The sequence below is a fragment of the Taurulus bubalis genome, assembly GCF_910589615.1.
Source record: "Taurulus bubalis genome assembly, chromosome: 6".
Classification (NCBI taxonomy): Eukaryota; Metazoa; Chordata; class Actinopteri; order Perciformes; family Cottidae; genus Taurulus; species Taurulus bubalis.
The window spans coordinates 20,978,353-21,001,341 of NC_136594.1; the positions used below are offsets into that span (position 1 = coordinate 20,978,353).

The following is a 22,989-nucleotide window of genomic DNA, read 5'->3' on the forward strand; positions in this document are numbered from 1 at the left end:
TGCCCACAACTCTCCACTGTGCGCAGCAGAAATGTCATGAAAAATAATCGTAAAAAGCCTCTTCCAGAGACCTCGTCTCCCACCGAGAGGCCGACAATCAGAGGAGCACAAAGGGAGCTGCTGCACTCTCAGCAGGCCGGACACAGCGATGCAGAGCATTGAATGAAGGAAAGGGCAACAGTGTCTCATCAGTGGCCTCCGCAGGAGAAGGGTCGTGTACAGTACTATGTGTGTGTGTGTGTGTGTGTGTGTGTGTGTGTGTGTGTGTGTGTTTGAGAGGAAGAAGTGTCTGATTTACTTACGATTTTACACACTCCAATACGGTTAATACAATTCCCTTTTTATGTCATTATTGGAAAGGTGTTAAGATGATGATCATCACTGAACTTCATACACAATTGACCGAGAAAATATTTTTATAGAAGTCATGTTGGATCATCATTGAGTTTCTAATTAAGAGGGAAAACTTCATATGAAGAATTTAACATAAATCAATGGTTACATAAAAAAAAACAAGTTTAGATTCATCCTCTAATATAGAAAAGGTCTGTCTGGTTAAAACGTCACGTCACTAAGAAAAGTGTTATATATATTAGATTTGCATAAATATTTACATTTGACTGCTTGTAATAGAAACAATTCACTGAAAAAATATATTAATTAATAATTAAATGAAATGTTTCCAATCTCACCACATTTGAAACAACTACCCCAGGCAATTAGCCTGCTTTTTAGCTAACTAATGATACAAAACTCTTTAAATACTATTTCAAAACAAATATTTAAAGTCACAGAAAATGTCTCCGTAGATTAAAAGACAGCTGTCGCTGTAAAAAGAAAAAGACAGATCAAAGGCTGCTGGTGGGCTGCTTTGATTCAACCCCAGACACAAATGTCTCTGACGGAGGAACAAAACACTAACAATTGGTGACAAACACACAACTGAGGAGGTCTTTGAAAACTGCAGTTGTCAGAATGTCTTTTATAATCCAACAGATGTAGTTGAGGAGACCATTTGGTATAATTTCAAGTTCTAACACACATGCTTGTTTTAGAGTTTAGAAAGGCTGGACCAGTCATGTACACACTCACCGCCTGATAGTGAATTAAGGACACGGTTATCTGGATGAGATTAACAAGGTTAGGGTGACTAAAGGAAAGGTGACAGGTGGCCTTAGCCACACAGCCAGGAACGGCCGTGTCAAATACAGAATTACCACAACGAACCAGGTGGGCTGATGTACCCGCTGACGACCGTTTTAATGTTGTAAAGACTCGAGACAAGACGTCCAGATTATAATTAAAGTGAACAAACGGACAGACAGATGGGCGACTATTTCAGCGCAATCATCACCTCAAATTTCTCCCTGAGTTCCTCATTCCCGTCATCCTCCTCTGAGATGGGAACATTGTAGTACTCCCCTTCCTCCTGGCACAATAACTTATACCTGTGAGAGAGAGACGAGAAGAGAGGGAAGATGGAAGACACATACAGGGAAACATACAGTTTAATTTAACTACTCTCCTTCCACTGGTTGATCTGCTGGGCCTGACTATAGTTTATGGTAAAGCAGCCATCTCTTTGCCTCAGGGGGGTGAAACTCGCATGTTTGGTGGAATAAATGCAACTGTTATTATTTAACAATAATAAAAAACACAAAAAAGTGAAATAATCCAACTTTTATGAAGCTTTTAAATGTTTCATAACATATTTCATAGCAGGGCAGTGTGGGGGAGTTTCATAGCTGCTGGGCTTCAGAGTGAAAAGTACCACACGGTAGTAATTTAAAACCACGTGAGGGTCAATAGCAATATGGAAGCGAGCGTTACCATCCACAGACTGGAGCCTTCATGAGCTCTGATACGCCGAAGGAGAGGGCCCCCATGAAGTCATTCCTGGTGGTCCGGTCCCAGTCCCACACCTCCACCGAGAGCCTGCGGTCCTTGTCAGTCGACTTCAGCTTGCTATGCAACACAGAGTCGGTACACATGCCGGTTATATCAAGTTATGTGTCAACATTACATTTTAAACTAAACTGTACATGGTCCTTTTAAATAAAGATAATACAAAAAGAATTAAAAAAAGATGTCATATATGATATGATTCTAAAACACTGCAGTTTATTTTGTAGTATTATAATTTGTAGTAATATAAGTAGTTATTTTGGTTATGACAGCGCTAGTTAGTGCTAGTAGGGTGAATAGGTACTTAAAATCATTTTCATAAATATATGGAAAATACAAATGTATTTGTAAGTATTACTTGTTTTAAGTACAACACTGACAGTGTTGCTAACATTGTTAGTTTCAACAATGTCAGGTGCAGACTATTTGGTAAATTTTAATCGGAATATGATTTATGGCCAAGTACAATTTACAAGGAATTTGCCATGGTGTCAGTGCATTGTATAAACATCTAACTGTGTGTGTACGTATATATATATATATATATATATATATATATATATATATATATATATATATATATATATATAGAAGTATAATAATCCTATTAGAATCAACATTGTATCAGATGTATTAGAATAAACATCTGCTTCAGTCCTGCTGACATTCACAATAATCTTTGTGTCACATTGTAATGCATCTTAAAGTGTACAGTAGCATGCGGTTGGACAGAGGGGACAACTGGTAATGTACTCACAAGTTAAAGGTCTCGTTCCATCTGGGGTTGAGGTTGGAGCGAATGGTTTTGGTCTTCTGCTTGGTCTCATTTTTGGGGTCTGGTATGAGCTTGAGCTTGACATACGGATCAGAGAGGCCATTGGGGTCCATGGGGATCAGGTTTTTGCCCTCAGTCACTGATGGGCACACAAATAATAGAAATAGATTATACATTTTTCTCCAGAGACACAGTTTAATAATTTTTAAGTGACTCTGTAAAGCCATGATTTAATTTGTTTCCCATACTCGGCACACCTCAAACACATAATTACCTGCTAGTTAGCAAACTGATACCTGCTGGATTAAATTAGCCTCGCCTGAACAGCTCAATAACATGTTGTCTTCATTCAAACTGTGTGCGTTTTTTTACAACACAAAGCGTGTTGGCCAGGAAAAACGGATGCTTTCTTTCAAGCAACAGGTGAACATCAGTAGAATAAATCTCAGGTGCTCGAGATCAAACGACGAATCACCGCCTTTGAGGCTTGCTTATGGCGCCGAGCCGTATAGGGAGCAAGCGGAGGATGTGTTATGAGAGCAGTGATTCCAAATTGCCGGCTGTGACATGCTTAAGTAGGCGAGGGCTCCCTTCTTGTCATCCTGTGTTTAGCTGTTCAGTAAACCATGGCACACCAGGGACATTAGCACTCCATTACCCTGAGCATTGGAGCAGTGCCAACCCTGAGCTACAGTACAGTGTGCACACACAAACACACACACCTCCCCGTCCACACTGAGACCTACAGACATACTGTGTCCCTCTCCACACAACGCATCCCCGGAGGGACAGTGCGATTGCCCGCCTTGCATCGCTAAACCCGAGGAGCCTCTCCATGCGGCGCTGTCAGTCAGTCCACATTGGGTGCTTGAGCAGCAAAGATGGGAAATGACCTTTGACCTGGAGAGGAAGACACTAAGCCAGTATGTAAAGACTGCATGAGAGAAGGGCTAAAGCCACTGTGTGAGCTGGAATGCTCTGAATGAGGTACAGTATTGATGGGATTATGAGGGATAAATGAACAAAGTCAATGAGGGATTGTCACCACTGAGTTAACTCAGCAACTGTTGCAAAGGCCAAAGAGAACAACACCACAGTATGATGATTTCCTCATAGGATGCAACAACATTTATACAGTACAGTATACTATTCATACTATGAATACTATGCTATTTTCTTCTTGGAGCCACTGGTACGACCCTCCATGACGACACAGCGTCGGCTATTTAATAAGCCAAGGGCAAATACATTCTCAATGTTTGCTTTTATTCTCAGACCCTGTGGTGGGGGGATTCGGGGGTTGAGCGATGGTAGCGGGGTGTGTGGTTTGATGTAAGCTGCAGTAGAGTGTACACACACAAACACATACACATACACACACTGACACACACACACACACAGAAGAGAGACGGACAGATAGCAGCTCACAGCAGCAACTCGAGGTGTGGGATGGTATTGAGCGAACACGAGCTGGCAACCCTCAGAAATCCAATAGAAAAGTGAAAAGCCTGTTTGCAGGTGCCAAAGAACAACTCGCTGTATATACTGTATTTACACATGAGCGTAGTCTCATATGGATGCACTCTTCAACAGACTGAAATTCATAGGTTGTATTTTTTTTTTGGGATGTTCAGATAGAAATTGGTACCCCTCCTTCAATCCCATCTCTTTTCCTTTCGGCCAAAAGAGGTGAAATGAAATATAAATTAATGAAATATGTGAGCTCAATAAGGGTTTTTACATGTTATCTTCCTGATGGAATCGCTACTAGTCCGTGCATTCACTTCAGTACAGTGCTGTAAAAGTAACAACCTTGAGATAGATGCTGTGTGCCGCATGCAATTGTTTTTATAACCGGTTTAAGTACCTTTTTTAACCCCTATACAAATAAAATATATGAAGTGTTAAATTTATTATTATTATTATCGCTGAAAAAACAGCTGGCTGCTGATATATTCTAGGTTGTGTATCAAAAGAATAAGCAACCATGAAGCAATCTTTCCTTCACCTTTCTGCCTTTAGATGTCTTATAATAATAATCTACAGTATAGCGAATAGATTGTTTCCTGCACATTAATTGTTGTGAAATAGGCGACATTTAGGTGCAGATTCATGTAACATGCAATTTATGAATCTTCAGCTTCAAATGATTCCTTCTTCAGCTTTAACTCTCGGGTTGTAAAAGGTCATGTTTTGAATATTTCCTACATGGCCGTCTGTATGCAAAGTCACAGCACCCAAATCACGTTTATAAAAAGCCTCCAAACAGACCAACAAAGTGACATTGTTCAGAGTGCTTTGTGCTTGTGTAAGAGACTGGGGAGTAAAATCAGTGGTCATGAGGTCATGTAATATGTCTCAATAATACATGTGTATTATTCAAGTTAAATCATCCTGTCTAGCAAGAGTAGACTCAACATATTAATAAGATGGACACTTTTGGGATGATATCTTTACATCAAAATACATATATGATAAAACATATATCTTAAAAATGAAGGAAACTAGATCTCAGATGAAGATAACTAAAAAAAAGTGTTTAAGATAAAGCATATATTGACTCCAGGCAGGAGATGATGACTGCAAACATACTTCCAGTCATGACCAGAAGGGGGCAGCCTAGACTATCTGATTTAGCTTGGCTGCCACAGAGCTTTTCCTTCCATTTAACTGTGAGGCCCCTAAACCAAACAAGATGTGTGTGTAGCCTTAATGTCTTTCACAAGTAGAGACATACACTAAGCTCAATATCCAATGGATCTGTGGTATTGACAATTCCTGGGAAAGGTTAAATGGAAAACACTAATTTGCAGTTTATGTCTTAAAGCACACAGTACATAATGATTCCATTCGTGTGTGTGCAGATGAGTTTAGAAACACATGCATAAGCAAAAACACACACACAGACAAACACTAGGACAAAGGAAGCGGGAGGGAGATGGGCGGTGACATGGTTGCCTGGATACCAAGTCTCTACAACTATCTTGGCTCGGATCTAAACAACAGTGCAAGTTCAAAAGTGTCTACAAAAAAAACACTTGAACTCTGCTCTATGAGACCATGTGCTTTGACATATGGTTTCACTGAGGGACGAATAAAAATCAGCTCCCAGTGAGGTTTGTACTGTAAACTGTCTAAAGTTGTCCTCCTTTATGTTGAGAAAACAAACGGTTACGTGTGTGATAAGAGCTCGTTTGTTGCTCCGATCTGAGATTTAAATTGTAGATTTTCACGGTCAAACTGTTGCAAAGCTTTAATTAGTTGCACAGCATCTAGGAGGCGTGTTGTGATGCCGACGGAAATCTAGTGGGAATGTCTTCCTTTAAAAAAAGAATGGACAATGAAAGAGAAAAACAAAGAAGAAAGAAAGGCCAAACTAGATGGGAAAAATACAAGTGAAGCGATGAAAGGCAGAGAGGCACGTATTAAAAGCTGAGAAGAGAGAGCCGAGGCAGCGCAGAGACGACAGACTGGGAATACCAATGGCATGACTTCTGGGAGCTTGGCACCAGAAAACCCACGACAACAAAGTTCAGTTGTTCTTTGAGCTCCACAGAGACACTGAAAGAAGGAGAGAGTCACATGTGTGAGTCTGACTGATGGAGGCCAACCTTCATACCTTGATGAGGAGGATGAAACTGTGTGTTGTCATCACCGATGATAGGAATAATCACAGAGGTCTCTGAAACGCTCTTACTGTCAGAGAAGGTTGATATTTTCACAGCCCTAGTTGTTTTTTTCCCCTCCACATTCTCTCACACATTTCAACATCAATGTATTACTATCTGCAACATTTGTAACAGTCAAATGTGTCCACAGTGATGGGAGCAACCCAGTGTCCAAATTAAAACTGGGTTGCAAAGTTGAGTTTATTGTGTTGAGGAAAAAGGTTTTACAGGAAGTTAAACGCTTAAGTTATCACCAAAATGCAGGGAATGTAAAAAAAAGAGACAAATCGGAGTGAATAAATAAAAACATTGTCCATCATGAAAAAAATTGTTTTCTTTTTTCTTTTCGTGTGTACAATCCAAACCAGTCAATTTCCAATGGTTTACTTTCTTCTTCGTCTGAGTTCCTGCACTGACCCAGATGTCATCGGTGTATCTGTGTGCGATAACATCCCGGTGTGTTTTTACTGAGGGTGCAGTGATCCGATAACCGAGCCCCTGAATTGCAATCATTCCTACGTTCTTCCAGGCGTTTGTATAATTTGTGAAAACACACAGCCAAACACACCAATCCTTGTCTTCAGCTGACACCAGATGACCCTGCCCTAAAAAAAACTGAGGTGAGCCATGTTTGTTCTTCACCTCCCTGTGTAAACGCAGTCTATAAAACTCGGTGCTGAAAACGGCCTGTTGAGCCGCAGGACTGCTAGCTTTTCAATGTAGTATGACATCAGCATAAAGTAAGTGGAGTGACCGGCATACCTCCAGCATGAACGATGGAATAATCTCAGGAAAATTGATTCCTTTCTTTAAATTAGAAACATAATGGGGCTGAAAATGAACTGTGGTGGAGTATATATCAAATATTTGACATTACATTATTTAAAATGACTTTTTTTTAAAATTATAATTGCAGTACTCTTCACTAAAAGCACACAGTTAGATAGCCTGGAAGCTCACGACAGAACATTAGGACATGACACACTAATGTCCCCATGGCCAGCTCCCTGCAGTGGAAAAAGTGCTGGCGTATGCCGACACAAGTGCTGTCAGCTGTTCCATCTTAACTCTGATTCACGGGAAAAATCATTTTAAGTAGATTTTCTCTTGGCAAAATCCTGTTGGCTTTTCTGCACGATGACTCAGAAGCGACAACGAAATGGAAATGACTGCAAGAAAAGGTTGAAGAGTGGAAGAAGTGGCAATAAACCCGCGGTGTTCAGAGAACCGGGCGGAGATTATCGATCGGCAACCCTCGGGCAACACTCAAACCCCAGACAGAACCGTGATCCAACCCCAACTCTGCCCTCCAGCAAGTCCTCCTTAGATTCGGGGAGCCAACAGTAAGAGACAGGATGTCATTTGTGTTCGAATAATCGGTTGAATGAGAAACTTACTGGCAACACAGAGGCAACGAGAGACTGACTCAGCAGCTCTGCATGCAGCACATGAACACATTCATTGTTTGGGAATTTAAAAAAGTCTTTGACACTTCACAAATGTACTGACTGATTCTAATTTTTAGCTCAAAGGGGAGGAAGGGGTAGGATGGAGAATGTGCTGCACCATTGAGCAACGGTTAACAGCTGACACTGCCCACAGTGAGCACCCTAAAATAGCCTTAAAAAGAATGAGGCGATATAGTTTGAGTGAGATGATTGACAGCGATACGAGGGTTGAAGGTGAGGACAAACATATATAACTCATGTACAGTGTTGCTGTACAGGATATTGTACACAGGACGTGTTGTAAGCTTGCCTGTGTTACAAAGTATTGTGGAACGGTTTAGTTCATCGGCAGTTTGGCCTACGTTTCCCAGAATGCTGTTTAGCAACCCAGAGTGTATAATGTTTCATAGATTTCTTCCTGAGTGTCTGTAGAGACCAGAAGTTACCGTTACAGTTTCAGATTTTTTTTTCCAAAGCAGCAGCACCGTTGATATATCTTTCTGATGTTAAACTTTTTACATTTGGCCGGTTATCGACAGTGATAATTATGAAAGCAGCAGTAAGATAGACTCATAAATGCCAGGTAGGCTGTTGCTGCAGCTGCATGAGCCAGAAGCTCTTTAGGGTGGATTTAGTCTTTTACTGTGAAGGGCCTCTACACCTCCAGAAGGTTCAAAAGTAAAATCTAGCTTATCTGATCCACCCACATCTTATATCTACTCTGTGCACCAATCTGCCCTGCACACACCTACACTGCACCTAAAACACGTTGACACCTACAGCAGCATTAGTGTAAGAAACAGCAGAAAACACATTTGGACATTGAGGCGAGAGACAAAAAAGATATTTAAAAAATGACAAGGCTGAAGGGAGATGGGTAAGAAAAGGCTCGTTAAATGAGGCTTTTCTCCAGAACTGGATGAGTCAACAAGGGAACAAAACAGAAATGTAATTATTAGCACTGTCTCTCGCACACTCCCAGAAGACCTGCATGCGGAAACACACTCCTGCACACACACACACAAAAGTTGAGAATCGGCTGTTGATGTTTTTATTCATTGCTTTACCGTTTTACAATTTGCTTACGGTGTTTTGCTTTGTCTATTTCTGCCCTTTCAATTGTCAGTCCGGTTCAACCACTGTACAGCATTTTTGTACAAAACACGACTTTTTTCTGCAAACCCTTCATTCACAACAACATCTATTTGAGCAGTCCTCTCTGCCAGCTGACTGTAATGAATCAAGCTTTTGCGCGACAGCATGCACATTAGCATACACAAGTGGATGAGAATATGTATGAATCAAAGAATATCGACCAAAATGACAGAAAAGCCTTCACCCAAGTGGATTCTAGATATCAGCACTGAGTCAATGGACAATAGGGTTGCTGAAACAAACAAACAGGAGGGTGGCTCCTCAGCACCAACGGACAGAGAGGAGCTGTGTGTCAGCTGGAATGAGAGGCGGCGGACAAGGTTAGTGGGCAGCATCTGTCCAGACAGAAATTGTTTTGTCTCCATCAGCACCTCCCCTCCCATCTCCATTTCTCCCAAACTGACAAAAACAAAACTTGTATTTTCTGGAAACTGCACAAATAATCTCTATGTTTCTGTGTGACTCATTATTTCATGGAGCCCTCCCAGTGTCGGTGCCAGAGAGTCCGTTTTTTGTTGGTCTGAGTGGAGTTCATGTGTGGGTCCATGTATGGGTTTAAAGGACAGCCGCTTCCCCTGGCAGACATGTCACTTCCTGGTCACCGTTTTGGCTCTAGATTTGGTGAATGGCCAAACAGAACGGAGTGACTGCGTTTAATCATTTTGCAGCTTTCCACCTCTACTTAAAAGCACCATGTTGCATCGCTTATTTCTAGGCATTCAAAGTCTATCCATTAGCTTTGCTGGGATTGAATGCGTGTCTGACTTTGTGTATACCAGGCAATTACGTCACACAAATTCCCATTAAAAAGTCTGCAGGTATGGCTTTTTTTTAAAGAATATCTGCCTGTACTTGTGTGTGTGTGTGTGTGTGTGTGTGTGTGTGTGTGTGTGTGTGTGTGTGTGTGTGTGTGTGTGTGTGTGTGTGTGTAGAAGTGTCTTAAACTTGAATTATTTCTAATGGCCAGCAGGGGGTGACTCCTCTGGTTGTAACAATACATCAGATTATATAGAAATATATGTGTACCTAAATAAACATCAGAAGTCTTCCTCGACACATTATGATGTTCATTTAGTTAATTATGGTCCCATTTAGAGTAAACAATAGACCATCAATTAAGGAATACTTTAGGGCGTGGCTACCTTGTGATTGACAGGTCGATACCATGGCATTGTTCGTTTGGGTGTTTTCGTCTTTAACCCTTTCACAGTGTGTTTTCATTTCATGAAAGGTAATTCAAAAAAATTCAAACGAGACACGACGGCCAAAATGCCAAACTTGAGGCCTCGAAACTGTAGTCCACAAACCACGGTGACTACGTCCACTTTCTATTTGTAGTCTATGACAATAAATTACTTACTAAATATCAACACTTCCAACACGTGTACACATTGAACACAAGATATTTTGGTTTATAACAGCCATCCTACAACTGTTCTGCCCATCAACAGCCCTGATGTCTCCACACTGGTTGTGGACAAAATGCATGCACAAATGCACAGTCAGCGCATACACACCCTGACAAAAGGATGCCAGTTATCTTAGTGGAAGGATCCATTGGAAAATGATGCAAAGTTTCCTCCTCACTGCCATCCACTGCACCTCTTGCATGCTAAGCACTTCACCAATGGAACACAATTCCGCCTGGCAAGCCGTCTGCAGCAGCTAATGTAATCTATGATACAATCTGGCCTGAGTGGGCTGGTAGTGCTGGTACAGCAGTTCCAAACACACGCCTACACACACACACAGACACAGACACACACAAGCTAAAGAACACATGCAAATAATAACATGCCTGTTCACATCAGGAATTGGTTACTACACCATGTCGCATAAAGAGCCAAGAGTCTGCACTATTGCGGGTGATCATCGTAGTTTCTCATCCCCAATGTACACACATACACATTCATGTGTACTTGCCTACGAACAAGTGTGAAATATATAGGCATACATTTTCGCACATATAGCATGAGTTGACAGCAGTCTGGGGCCGTGCGCGGTTCAGCAAAAATGAAAGCAATATTGGACTGGAATGTTTCTAAAGCAGATTCAGCCTGTGACTTTGTGAGGAGGGTGAGTGCTAATGGATAGTCATCTTATCCAGCAGGATATTCTGAGTTCTTGAATTTGTTGGAGAGCAGAGCAGATGAGACCGAAAGTAAAAAGTGGAAGGAAGGGAGGCAGTTGCTTTTGACAGGAATCTATTTTGCAGTCTTCAGTATAAACTTAAATAGTGTTCTTTCAAGTGTTTTGCTGTACTTATGAGTATGTTTATGTTCTACTTGGATTATACAGAGCTTGTTTAATCAAGCAGAGGGCTGGCCAGTGAGAGATGAATGCGTGTTACAAGGTACAACCAAATGGAGGAGAAAAAATACAGCCCAAAATCTTGAATAAATATTAGTGCATTATTTGACTCACTATGTCTTGACTTGAACTGTGTTTAAACCATTGTCACTGTTTAGGTATTTCGACACTTGGCCATGAAACACATTTTAAAGGCTACGTATCTACCAACTTTTGTCAGAGCTAGTTACGATATAAATTATTTACAGTGAGGAAAAAAGAAACACAAGCACCGGAAAAGTAAACTTAAGTAAACTTCACAAGGGAGTGTTTGTGCGATACAGCCGATTAGAGGAAACTTGGCTGAACGTGAGAGCCAGACATTTGGCCAGATCATGCATGGTATTAGTCATCCCTAATCATAATCATGGCTGGTGTCTGTCTATTCCTTCATGTGAGTTTGCATTTGGCCTTTTTTGTCGTTGCTGCACCACTGCCCTGCCCATTCACTCTGGTCCTTCTGGTGATAATTTGATAAGTGAATAAGTCAGTGAAGCCCGGTGCCTGTGTCTTGTGATCCACTGACCTCCGCCAGCCAGCTAATTGAATGATTATGTGTCAGCTCCTTGCCGTCACTATTGTTCTAGCAGATGTGCTAATGCACCATTAAAGCCGGGGGATTTACTGACAAGCATGCCTCAAAAAACACAATGCAAGGTGTAGAAAAGTACAGTTGTACCACACGGTTAAACCATGAAGATAGTTTGGCCAATATGAATATCTTCAATATATTTATTCAGTTCCAATCTACCCGTGTTTGTGCGCAGAGCTGTATAAACGTCTACCATCATTGTTTCATAACAGCATAAACTAGTGCAACCAGTCGCAATTCATAACAGAGTTGCTCCAGCGATGCAGAATCCTGCGGCAGCAACGTTGGAAGACCACACAGCTCCTGGAAGCCCTCACTGCATGTTCAAAACTGACAACTCTGCGCTCACAGCAGTAACATACAGACACTGTTCATGTCTGTGCTACTTTTAGCCGAGGACTCAGAACGTCACAACAGATACATTTGACAGCTTGTGCATGAAATTATCTCAATCTCTCTTAACCACAGCTGCATGGTCTGCCGTTATTTGCTTTCAGGGGATTATTCAACACCCTCTGCCAAGTCAACAATTAAAATTCAATTGTTGAATGTATTGTATTTGGAAGACGGCCAAGGCCTGCCAAAGATGAATAAACATAGTATAAAGGGTGTATAAACACATTCATGAACAGAAAAGTGTGAGAGGAGCAGATAGTTGGACATGAAACTATATCCAAAACATTATCATATAGATTGGACATGATGACCATTATTTGGCTGATCCGACAATTTTACCAAACGGCTATGAGAACATTTCTAAAGGATGTGAGACATCTCCAAAACTGTACATCGCCATTGATTACATCACATTAAGTAAATGCTATGAATAGTAACTCATTACATCCTTTTCCCAGCTCGGTAGGCAAAGACAGGTGTGTCTTTGTAATGGGAGGCATTAGCAATTAAAGTGGCTGCCATGAATTGTGTGGAATAGCCTTCTAATGAATAATGGTAAGACAGATGAGTGAAAAGCCACGACCACGCTCACCAGCGGAGCGCTCAGATCCCGTCTTTGTGTGATTCTGATGAGACTTAAATGAATACATCAAGCGTTCAATTTGCTCTCCAGATACAATTTCAGTTACATCAGAAACTCCATCCAACACGGACTCGTGACTGTTTAAAAAGGGTAACAACACGAGGCCCACGCAGCAGAACACACACCACAGCAGGACTACATATTTGGATTGGGACTGCCTTCCAAATGTGTCGTAACTGTGATTTTATTTATTTTTTCCTTACAGGATAATGTTTAGCAGGAGAGGCTCTATCGATCTGCGCGCCAAAAGGGAAAAGCCTTTGCAGCTGAGAGCTGCTGGTCACAAGGCCAGCCATGCAGTTAGCGGTTGAATTCACTTCTCCGATAGCCGGGATTCGACGCGCATATAAACACACATTCAGTTCAGCGTGTGCGCTGCCAGAGAAGGGCGGTTATGAGGCCTACCTGTGACCTGCAGCTTGTCCACAGTGACCTCACACTTGAGGAAAAGACGCCCTCTCCGTTCGGTGTAATCGGTTCCACACAGGCTGGGCACGTTCATAACACACGTATTGTGGACATTCATGTCGCAGGCTGGAGGGACAGAGAGAGGTGAAAGACATTAGCGAGGATGGTTTTTACACACATAAACATTAGCTGCATGAACTTGATGCCAACCAAACTGAGGGGCTCAGGGCTTTCTCAGAATTGACTGAAAAACAAACACTGTTGTAAAGAGCATTCCTATGACTGCAACTGTTTATATGAAGTGTTCGCGCATCTAACATTTCTTTTTAAAGTTTCAAAGTTATGATCATGATTCACGATGTTAACAAAATATCTGTGTTCACTAAAACATCATATAATAAAAGCAGTGCGTGCAGCCGCTTATAGCTTAGTGTTCAAATACAGTAAGCTGCTTTAAAAAAAATCTTATCTTTATCTACTGTATATTGGAAAACATTTCAATTACATTCTATGTATCATACATATTGGGCACAATATCAAGGGGGGGGGGGAATTCCAAAAGCTGCGTGAAGGAGGAGATGACAAGGTTATGACCCAGATTCAGCCCTGTGATGTCATGCATACATGTGTGTCAGCCAGCTGAGCCACTCTGTCGTGGATTGGGAACAGTAACCGCTCGTTACGTCATCAGGCCACCAAGTCAGCAGGTAAGTGATTAATAAAAAAAAGTGGCCATGCTGCTCCCTTATTCTTCATAACTATTTATTGTTTTATGCCCGGGTCACATGCCTCACCAGCAGTGTTCCCTCTAAACTGCGCGCGTGCACGGACGGGCAGTCCAGTCGAAGTGGCCGCGCAATAGATTTTTCTGACCGCACAAACGATTTTTTTTCAGGGGTTAAAAATCTTTTTTGCGCCAGTGTTTCTGAGATAGGAGTGAGCCATCTTCACAATAATACGATCTTTGACGTGTCGAGTCTTCTTGGCCAATCAGCGTCCCGTTTCTCGACATGCGCTCTCTGTACCTCTGCTAGCGCTCTGCCTCCGTTAGCACCCCCCACCCCCCGCTGTCCTTCTCCGGGCGCCAGGAGCGAAGTTTGCCCAGAGCGCCACATGAGCTCGAGCCGGCGCTGTTTAGGCTCCTCTTGCCGGGCCCTGCTCCAGCAGTTATAGGCTACCATGGCGAAAAGAAAGGCAGAGCAGGTGCTCCAGAAAAAGGTCTGCCTAGCGTTCAAACATGAGTGGCTAGATGAAATAGTCCAAACTGACACAGGTAAGATGACTTTCAGACATATTTAAATATGAAGAATATGAAGTTATTAAATTGTTTATATAGGCTACCTTTAGGAAAAATGACCATGTCAATTTAATTATTGTTAAGCACTGCATTAGCATTTTTCTTTCAATGAAGTTCCACTTAAATGTTGCACCTGCTGAGAAATGACTAAACACCTTTGATACTTTAATTTTTTATATATATATATATATATATATATATATATATATATATATATATATATATATATATATATATATATATATATATATATATATATATATCATTATCAGTCCACTCTTTGAATCCCCTATGGCTAACGCAGGCTTGTGGTCATTGCTCACAGTGCTGAAATGTGCGCTCAGAAAAAATTTTTTTTGCTCAGTGCTGAAAAAAATTAGAGGGAACATTGCTCACCAGTGCTTAAAAATAATACAGTGCAATCTTTTAGTGGTGTGATTGATCTGCCGAAATAATTTGCCGCTCCACCTCTCTATTTATGTACACCCAGGAGCAATCATTGGGCATATCTGGTGGTCTGTAGCAGGTGGAGGATAATGTATTAAGGGTCTCATTAAGGCATTCAGACTAATCCACTAACACGAGATTAAAGTAAAGACGAGGGAGGAACGGTTATTAATAAAGATGGCCTATTCAGGGTGCGAGGAACATAGCTGCAGAGTTCAAATAGATGAGGAGTCATCCTAATGAGTGAAAGTCAAGGAGGAGTGGGAATACACAGGCCTAAGATATTCAGTGAGATGGAGCAATTTCAGGAGACTGATGCTGATAAAAATGTCTCGAAAAACAGAATATAAGATGTGCAGAGCCACTCATAGAAAACCATTATTTTCCTCTGTATGGCATACTTTTGCCTCATTGACCTGTCCTTCTTCCTGAGCATAAACGTTTGGGTCTCCACCACTTGATACACAGCACTGGCATTATAAACTGACACTTATGCATGTTGTACTTTTACAAAATTGTACAATTTAACACCTTTTAAACGCTGAGTGGGAGGTCGCAGATATTAAATGAAGTACTTACAGTCGCACTTCATGCCCTGGTGGATGAGGCCATACAGCAGAGAGCCACAGTGGTCACAGAAGGTGGGGCTCCCATAGGTGTGGATCTTGAACTTGTGCTTTGTTCTGGGATCCTGGAAAAATCAAAAGACAAAAAGAGCCATAAAAAGCCTGAAATTATGACATAACTGAAAAAAAATAATTAATGAATCAACAGCCAGTTAGTTACAGCTCTAAGAGAACATGCTTTTTTATTGTTACTTAAAACCTGGACACTCGGAGGTCAAAAACACAGATTCACATTTTCATTATTTGTTGTTTCTTGTAAGTTTTACATTTGTTAATTTGAGTTTTTTTACATTTGTAGCACTGGCATCGTGTTTGGAAGAATACAAATGAATTGTATGTAACTGAAACAAATGGCAGAGAGAATCCGGTACATCAATGGACATACCATCTTCTGAACAGGTTGGGGGAAAAATCGCTTCCTTTCATAAATATCTCTCCTGAAAAAAAATGACTTCAGCCCAATGCTGCACCCTCGAACACTCACATATGTCATTGAAGGAAAATGGAAGTTGAAATCACCCTCTTGCCTCAAAGGGCTGCATTGTGTGTCACGGAAATGAAAGTCACTCAGCAGGCGAACCATTGCTTGATTGCCAACTGACTGCAATCATCACTTCTTTTCTTTTCTTATACAGCTCAAAGTGTGAGCCAATCAATCTAGTAACCGCCTTTTACTAAACAATTGTTTTTGGGGTTGTCTTTCCATCATCACTGGCCACATCAGTGAGGGAGAATGGAGTTGTTTGTACTCAATGGGCTTCGCATTAAATCCAAGACCACCAAAAATGGATATTTAATAATTGCAATTACATGTTTACATTGACTACCGCAATAGAGAGTGTTGTGGAAAAGACTCAAAGATTTTTGCTTCTTGATTTTGATTACTCCACAGAAACTATTATGAACATGTGAGAATGTGTGTGTTGAGCAAATAATAGAGACGCTGCCTGTCTTATATACTGATGTGCTTTTGGATTCAATAAATGGTTTGTGCACATATGTGTAAACAGTCAACAAAGCCATCATCATTGGCCTCCTATTATCACAGGTCATTGCTCCAGGCTGTCCATCAAATGCCATAATAATTGGTGTGAAAAGCATTAGGGTTTAATGCAAAGTACACTGTCCATGTGTGTGCGGGCCGTTGGGTAGTAAAGGAGCTGCTGGAGGCTGACTCATGTCTTTGTAAAGATAACAACTTGATTTGGGCTTCTGCTACATTACGACTGTAATCTATTCCCAGTTCAAATGCCTTCGAAAAATGGGGAATTAGTTATTGGCGAGGATGGCTAATATTTTATTTTACGTAGAACTTTAGCAATAATTAACTAACCGAATGGCTTTATGCCAAATTAATTTAATAGTAGATGTAATAGTAGTAGTAGTTGTAGTATAAACAGCAAAAAAGTATTTGTGGAGAGTAGTTGGTGGTGGACGAATGGGTCAAACTCAAGACTGAGTTTCAACCAGGCGCCCTGGATCTGAATCCTGTGAGAAGGTTGTTCTAACACTGAGCTGACTTATTATTTTCTGGGTTATTTTTTATTATTATTATCAGTTTCTAGTCACAGTTTGATACAATTTAAGCAACACAACTAATTGGTTAGGTCTAGACAACAATTGTTTAGGTTCTGGCCAAATATACATATCCTACAGTAGCCTACATATACAGGCACAGTATCTAATGTGTGCCCGGCTTGGCTGCAAAAAGCAAATCTATCTATTGCCTGTCTCTTGCATATACACCCGGATGGATTATATACATATTAGTGTTGCTTCTGACACCTTGGTTTTAATTGCATCTGCTAATATTGTTTCAGCCATCCTTTCAGAGTGTTAATTGTGTTTTAATGGGCTTAAATGAGGATTTGACAGGGTGTAAAACAGGCTGGAATCTCTTGTTGCAGTTTAGCTCACGGACCCCAACTCACAGTTAAGCTATCTGACTGCATCTTGCCCATTAATCCTATTCAAATACATTTTGACAACTTGCATAATCAAAAACTATAGTGAAGTTGCATGTATAGGAGGATCCAATGTCTGAGTAAATGTCAAATCGTTAGCCATCACCACATATGTAAACAGTACATGTTCATACCACAGCATTACCAAAATGAACACAATTGATGAACACCGTATACGGACACTGTTATGTGCACTGGACACAACAAACAACCCATCTCTTGTGTTTTGTTTGTATTTGTTATTCTCAAGAATTTGCATGGGAAGATTCCTTCCCGCCTTTTAAATAGATGCAGAGCCCATTGTTTCTGGCCACTCAGTCTGCATTCGAAATTTGGATATGTTGGATACTCAAATAGGGGGGGAAACAACAGAGTCAAAATCCTATACAGTCAAAACAGGCAGAGATGGGAGAAGATAACACATAGTTATAACAGGTATCAAGTATTCTGCTGACAAAAAGTGCAATTAATAAATCCCCTGCATTAAATAACCTGTGTTAATCTTAACCTATGAAGGGGTGTTTCTGTGGAGTGAGCTGAACCAATAACCTGGTTTTAACTGAAAATAATAACTTCAGCAATCCTCCAGGATATAAAAGTTAACATTTGTCCATTAAATGTGGCACTTCTCTGCAGAACATTTACAATAGCATATGGTGTCAAAGTAAACAAATGGCACAGGGAGCAACCTCTACCTTGAGTAAATATTTGTGGGTGATAAGTGAAGCAGGAAGCGTTTTGGTCTGATCTGTTAAACAAGCAAAACCAGTTTCCACCCTGTTTCATTCTGCTGTACACTGAGCAGTGAAAGAAAAAGAGTGAATCTATGCGTATGCAAACATACGGCATGATGCGTATGTATGCATGGAGTAATGGTCCATATGGTAAATTACTGTTATTCTATTTAAGTGTCACTTGAAGGTAAGTGTTATAGTAGCGATTGAATACAACGCCACTGCAGCATTTATGTTACACAGTGTAGGGTCCCTGCCACGTGTATGCATACATTCATTCATCACGAGCACCTGCAGCTTATGAAGCACTCTCTTAGGAAAACTGGAGGACTGCCACTTTTCCAAGTGCTTTCCTGCTCATTCTCAAATTGTGCTGTCCGGTAAATCTCTTTCAGAGTTGGATTCTCTTTAAGTGGATTTGTATTGAGAAAATTATCCAGTCTAGTCTGTTTTCTTTTCTTTCTTTCACTGCATCTTTTTGTAAGAAGCCCCTTCTTTGGGGAGTTTCAGGCGAAAACTTTTTATTTATTTCTGTATCTTGAGAAACACAGCGTCCAATGAGAAATGAATAAAAAGAGCGTGACATCTGAGAAATAAATCCTCAGTAAGGGGACCGCACGGCATATATGTCGGTGAGAGCTGACAGTTTCACACGATGAGGAGCCACAGTGATCAATGTTGCCGTTTGCCATTTCAGTCAGGTTGACACTATCCTCAGGTCTAATTCAGCGGAGCCTCATTCTGGCTCCTCAGATCTTGCTTGCAATCTGCCATTTCCCTGGCTGTCAGTCTGCAGAAGCTACACACCTTTATAGGACAAAGAGAAATGCTTCCTTTGTCCGTCTTTCAGTTGCCGTAGACATACTTGAATACAAAATTGTAATGCCCCATAATAAACCTCTGAGTAGCATAAAAGTCAAATATTGAAGGGACAGTAAGTACTTGCAAGCCTTCCTTTTTAAACAGACATGAAGGAATTGAAACATCATCTTAATAGACCCTTTTATAGTCAACGATGATTACGTCACTGTGTTAGCTGGAGGCAAAACAAAAGAAAGACTGGGGGTGAACACAAACCACCTCAGAGTAGTGGGCTTAAGTTACACATCGAAAATGTCATCCTGCTCTGTTGTTGGGTGCCAGAATCGATATCACATACATTTGAGACGACAAACTGTGTTTCTCGGCTCTAGGGAGCTACAATATTAGTGAAGCGTTACAGAGATGGAGAGATAATGTTGCTCATAGCTTAGTTTAGCCTCATGCTAACCTCCTCAGCCGTCACGGCAGAAGGTTACATTTTTTAGATTGATGGAGAAAAATGTCAATCCGCCAGCGGCGCAGTGGTCTGCTAATATGGTCCCGTTGGTTAATGTTAAATTCCTCGAGTGACACTCGAAGAGAGTGTAGACTGTATATCGAGAGAAACTTAGATATTCTACGGCCATTATAAAAAAAATAATCACCAAAACTTGCTAAAACTTATTCTGCCTTCCTTTACACTCCACCTACAAAATAGCATCATCATGATTGCACAAAGAAAGGCGGCCTACGGCACAGCTTTGCATTGAAAACAAACCAGGAAGATACACATTTATTGAATGGTTTGGAACACACTATTAAGTAGATGCATTTGTCACCAACTGTCACTCCTCCTGTGGGCGGATGTATGTACAAATAATGAATGACAATATAATAAAACACTTTAAAATATGTCTTTATAAGTTATAATTGCTGATAATAATAAAAAGCTAATAAGCACTAAAAGTGGCTATAGACAACTACATTATAGTATGTAATAAACTATTTATTAAATGTTTGTATACCACTTAAAGTAAAGTGTGACTTTCAAAGTATTGAATGTAAACATTTCACAATCTCAGGGGACATTTTCTGCTTGAGTATGTGATTTCTAAGAATCGCACAGCAACATGTCTCAATTCAAGCTAAAGTCTTCTGAGACGAGCACTGACGGTGAAGATGTCCATCAACTTAAGTAACTTTAAACTCCTCCATCCCATATGACAGTGTGAACACACAGTAAATGCAAAAGTAACACCTCACAGCGTGATGCAATCTGCCGAAACATGATCCACATCCAAACCAATCAGGTATGGAGAATCATGACCGACTTGAATTCACTAAACTGGGGTGTAAAAGAGAACATGTATGTAGGACCTCACTTAGACAGCAGGCCTGATAAAGTCTCATCAATCTCAATCATACTGTACGATAGACAACATATTTCTCCTTTTTGTCAAAATATAATTTTCATGCAGAGATAATCGCATACAGTGCATGCTGTCCAGTCAGCAGTGTGTCAGTAAAGGACAGCCAAGAAGACAAGACAGGTAGACAGACAGACCGACAGTGGCGAGAGAGAGGCTGTGCCAGCAGCACTTACTCGTGTCCACCCACACACAGCTGATCCAGAAGGATTATCCTCTTGCACCCCCCCCCCCCCCCTTTGTTTTCTCCATCTACATGAATGAACAATGGCAACTAAGAGCCACGTTCAGCTGCAGATGGATCATGTATTTTTATCAAATCAGCTTTTGATGGCTGAAACATGACTTAAATGTTCCCAGATTAAGGAAAACACTCTCAACAAAAGAGACACAAAGAGGAAATGATAACAGGCCAACAAAGGTGATGGTGGTAAATCAGAAAGAAAAAAAATCAAGTCCCTTGAGCTTTGAGAGCTGTGTTGGCCTCCTGAATGACAACATGTCTGTAAGGCCGTGCTTCCACTTGTCTATTAAAAGTGATTTCTGTCATCCGATTAAGACAGGACGCACAAGTTGCCACGTCCGTATGCTCCAAGATCGGATCTCACTCGCAATGGGGTGTGATCAACCAGACAACATGCCGATGTGGTCGGGCCGGCATTTAGTTCTGATCTCTGTGAGGTGTGGACAGCATGTGGGCACCATTCGCCGAAAAAAATGATCAAACGTCCCCATCTTCTCCCCCCCACCCAGTTCTAATCTGGCACATCTGATCACAAAGTGGCATTGAAATTACATAACTGTAACCACAAATACCAGAAATATGAACTTAGTGGCGTTACAGGAAAAGTCAGGATCAATGTTCATTGATTAATGACCAATGTTCTTAGGATTCAACCTCTGGGGACCATGAAAGTCTTTACAACATTTGATGGTAATCCATCAAATAGTTGTTAACCTATTTCAGTCCGGACCAAAGAGGTGGGCCAACATTGCCATGCCTATAAACCCAATGACACTACGTTCACAATGAACATATCGAGGCTGTTAGCTAGTGGTGCAACGGATCATAAACCTCACGGTTCGGATCCTACCACAGATCAGAGACGCGGATTGGATCACAGATCGGATCAGCACAACAAACAACATTTTAAATATCTCTGATCATGTCTTTTTGGCCGCAGATGCTAATTGCTGATCATTGTTGATTCATATTGTTGTTCGACGATAGCGGCTGGTCTACAAGGCTTCAGACTTTCTTTCTTTTTTTTTCCATACCGATCATGGATCAACAGTGGTCTGTTTCACCACTAGTGGTAGCTAATCCTTAAATTCACTAGATAAAGTTTTTTTTACATCATAAATTAATAATCAATTACTAATCATGGAATACATTTCTGATTCTTGACCGCTTGTAGGTCACCTCTCAAAATGAACTGTCGACATCCAGTCTGGCAGGTGTAAAGTGCCAGATATGTCATAGTTTTTTTTTTTCAAGTTTCCTGTTTTATTTTGAAGTCCTTGCTTCTTGTGTCCTCTGTGTCCCTGCACTTCCTGCCCCTGTGATTGTCTACCATGTCCCTGATTGTGTCCTCCTGTGTCTAATCACCTGCACCTTTCCCATGTATTTCATTGCTTTGATCCGGTCTTCTTGGAAAACCTTGCCTTGTTTTTTGATTAATAAATTGACTTTAAACCTTACATCGGCGCTTGGGTCCTCTCTGAAGCAACCTTGTGACAAGCTATGACTGATTTGCAAGGTGCCATTTAAAGATGCACCAGGGCAAGCTGTAATGTGCAGAAACTGAAACCTGTAAATGAATGTACCAAACTCCACATCACTGAGCACACTAGGTTGTCCATTAACGCATCCTTTCTGCGAGCTGTGGGACAGCAGGGTTAACCCCTGTGGCTTCCATCCCCATTACAGCCTAATTTGGTCTTAATGGGACATTCAAGACAGACTGGGTGGTTGTGCCTGAGCAGAACAGCAGGGGAAGCAGAGTGCTACGCCAAAAGCATGATGAACTCAATCACGTGGCTCAACACAAGAAGGCTGTAATGTCAAAACAAAGCCAGGGGCTGTTATATGTTGGCTGGATGATGCAGCAAGGAGGTTGCCCTTCAGCTACTGGTAATAAGAGAGCCAATAGGATTGCCCAGATGTCACACGCAAAGACAATGAGCAAATAAAATTGTGTTGTAATACTATCTATATTTTTCTCAATGAATAGTTTGAGCTGCCATGAGTGCATCAGTATGCAGTGTATCCAGTTGCTGCAAAAAAGGATGGTGACAACGAATTGTAGTTGCATTAATGGTGACTACGACCTTGAGGAGGATAAGAAGGATGT

General features: G+C 41.0%; 1 protein-coding gene across 3 annotated transcripts in view; it reads right to left on the reverse strand.

Moving 5' to 3' along the window:
• The window catches only part of prkcaa (protein kinase C, alpha, a), a gene marked incomplete at both ends in the record, with an annotated part of 127,884 nt that overhangs the window by 39,609 nt on the left and 65,286 nt on the right, over positions 1–22,989 (reverse strand). For all 3 annotated transcript variants that reach the window (XM_079220168.1, XM_079220166.1, XM_079220167.1), the window contains 5 exons: positions 1,355–1,448; positions 1,831–1,965; positions 2,663–2,819; positions 13,337–13,465; positions 15,663–15,774. In XM_079220168.1, coding sequence (XP_079076294.1) covers positions 1,355–1,448; positions 1,831–1,965; positions 2,663–2,819; positions 13,337–13,465; positions 15,663–15,774 — 627 coding nt within the window. The remainder of the gene's footprint in view (positions 1–1,354; positions 1,449–1,830; positions 1,966–2,662; positions 2,820–13,336; positions 13,466–15,662; positions 15,775–22,989) is intronic.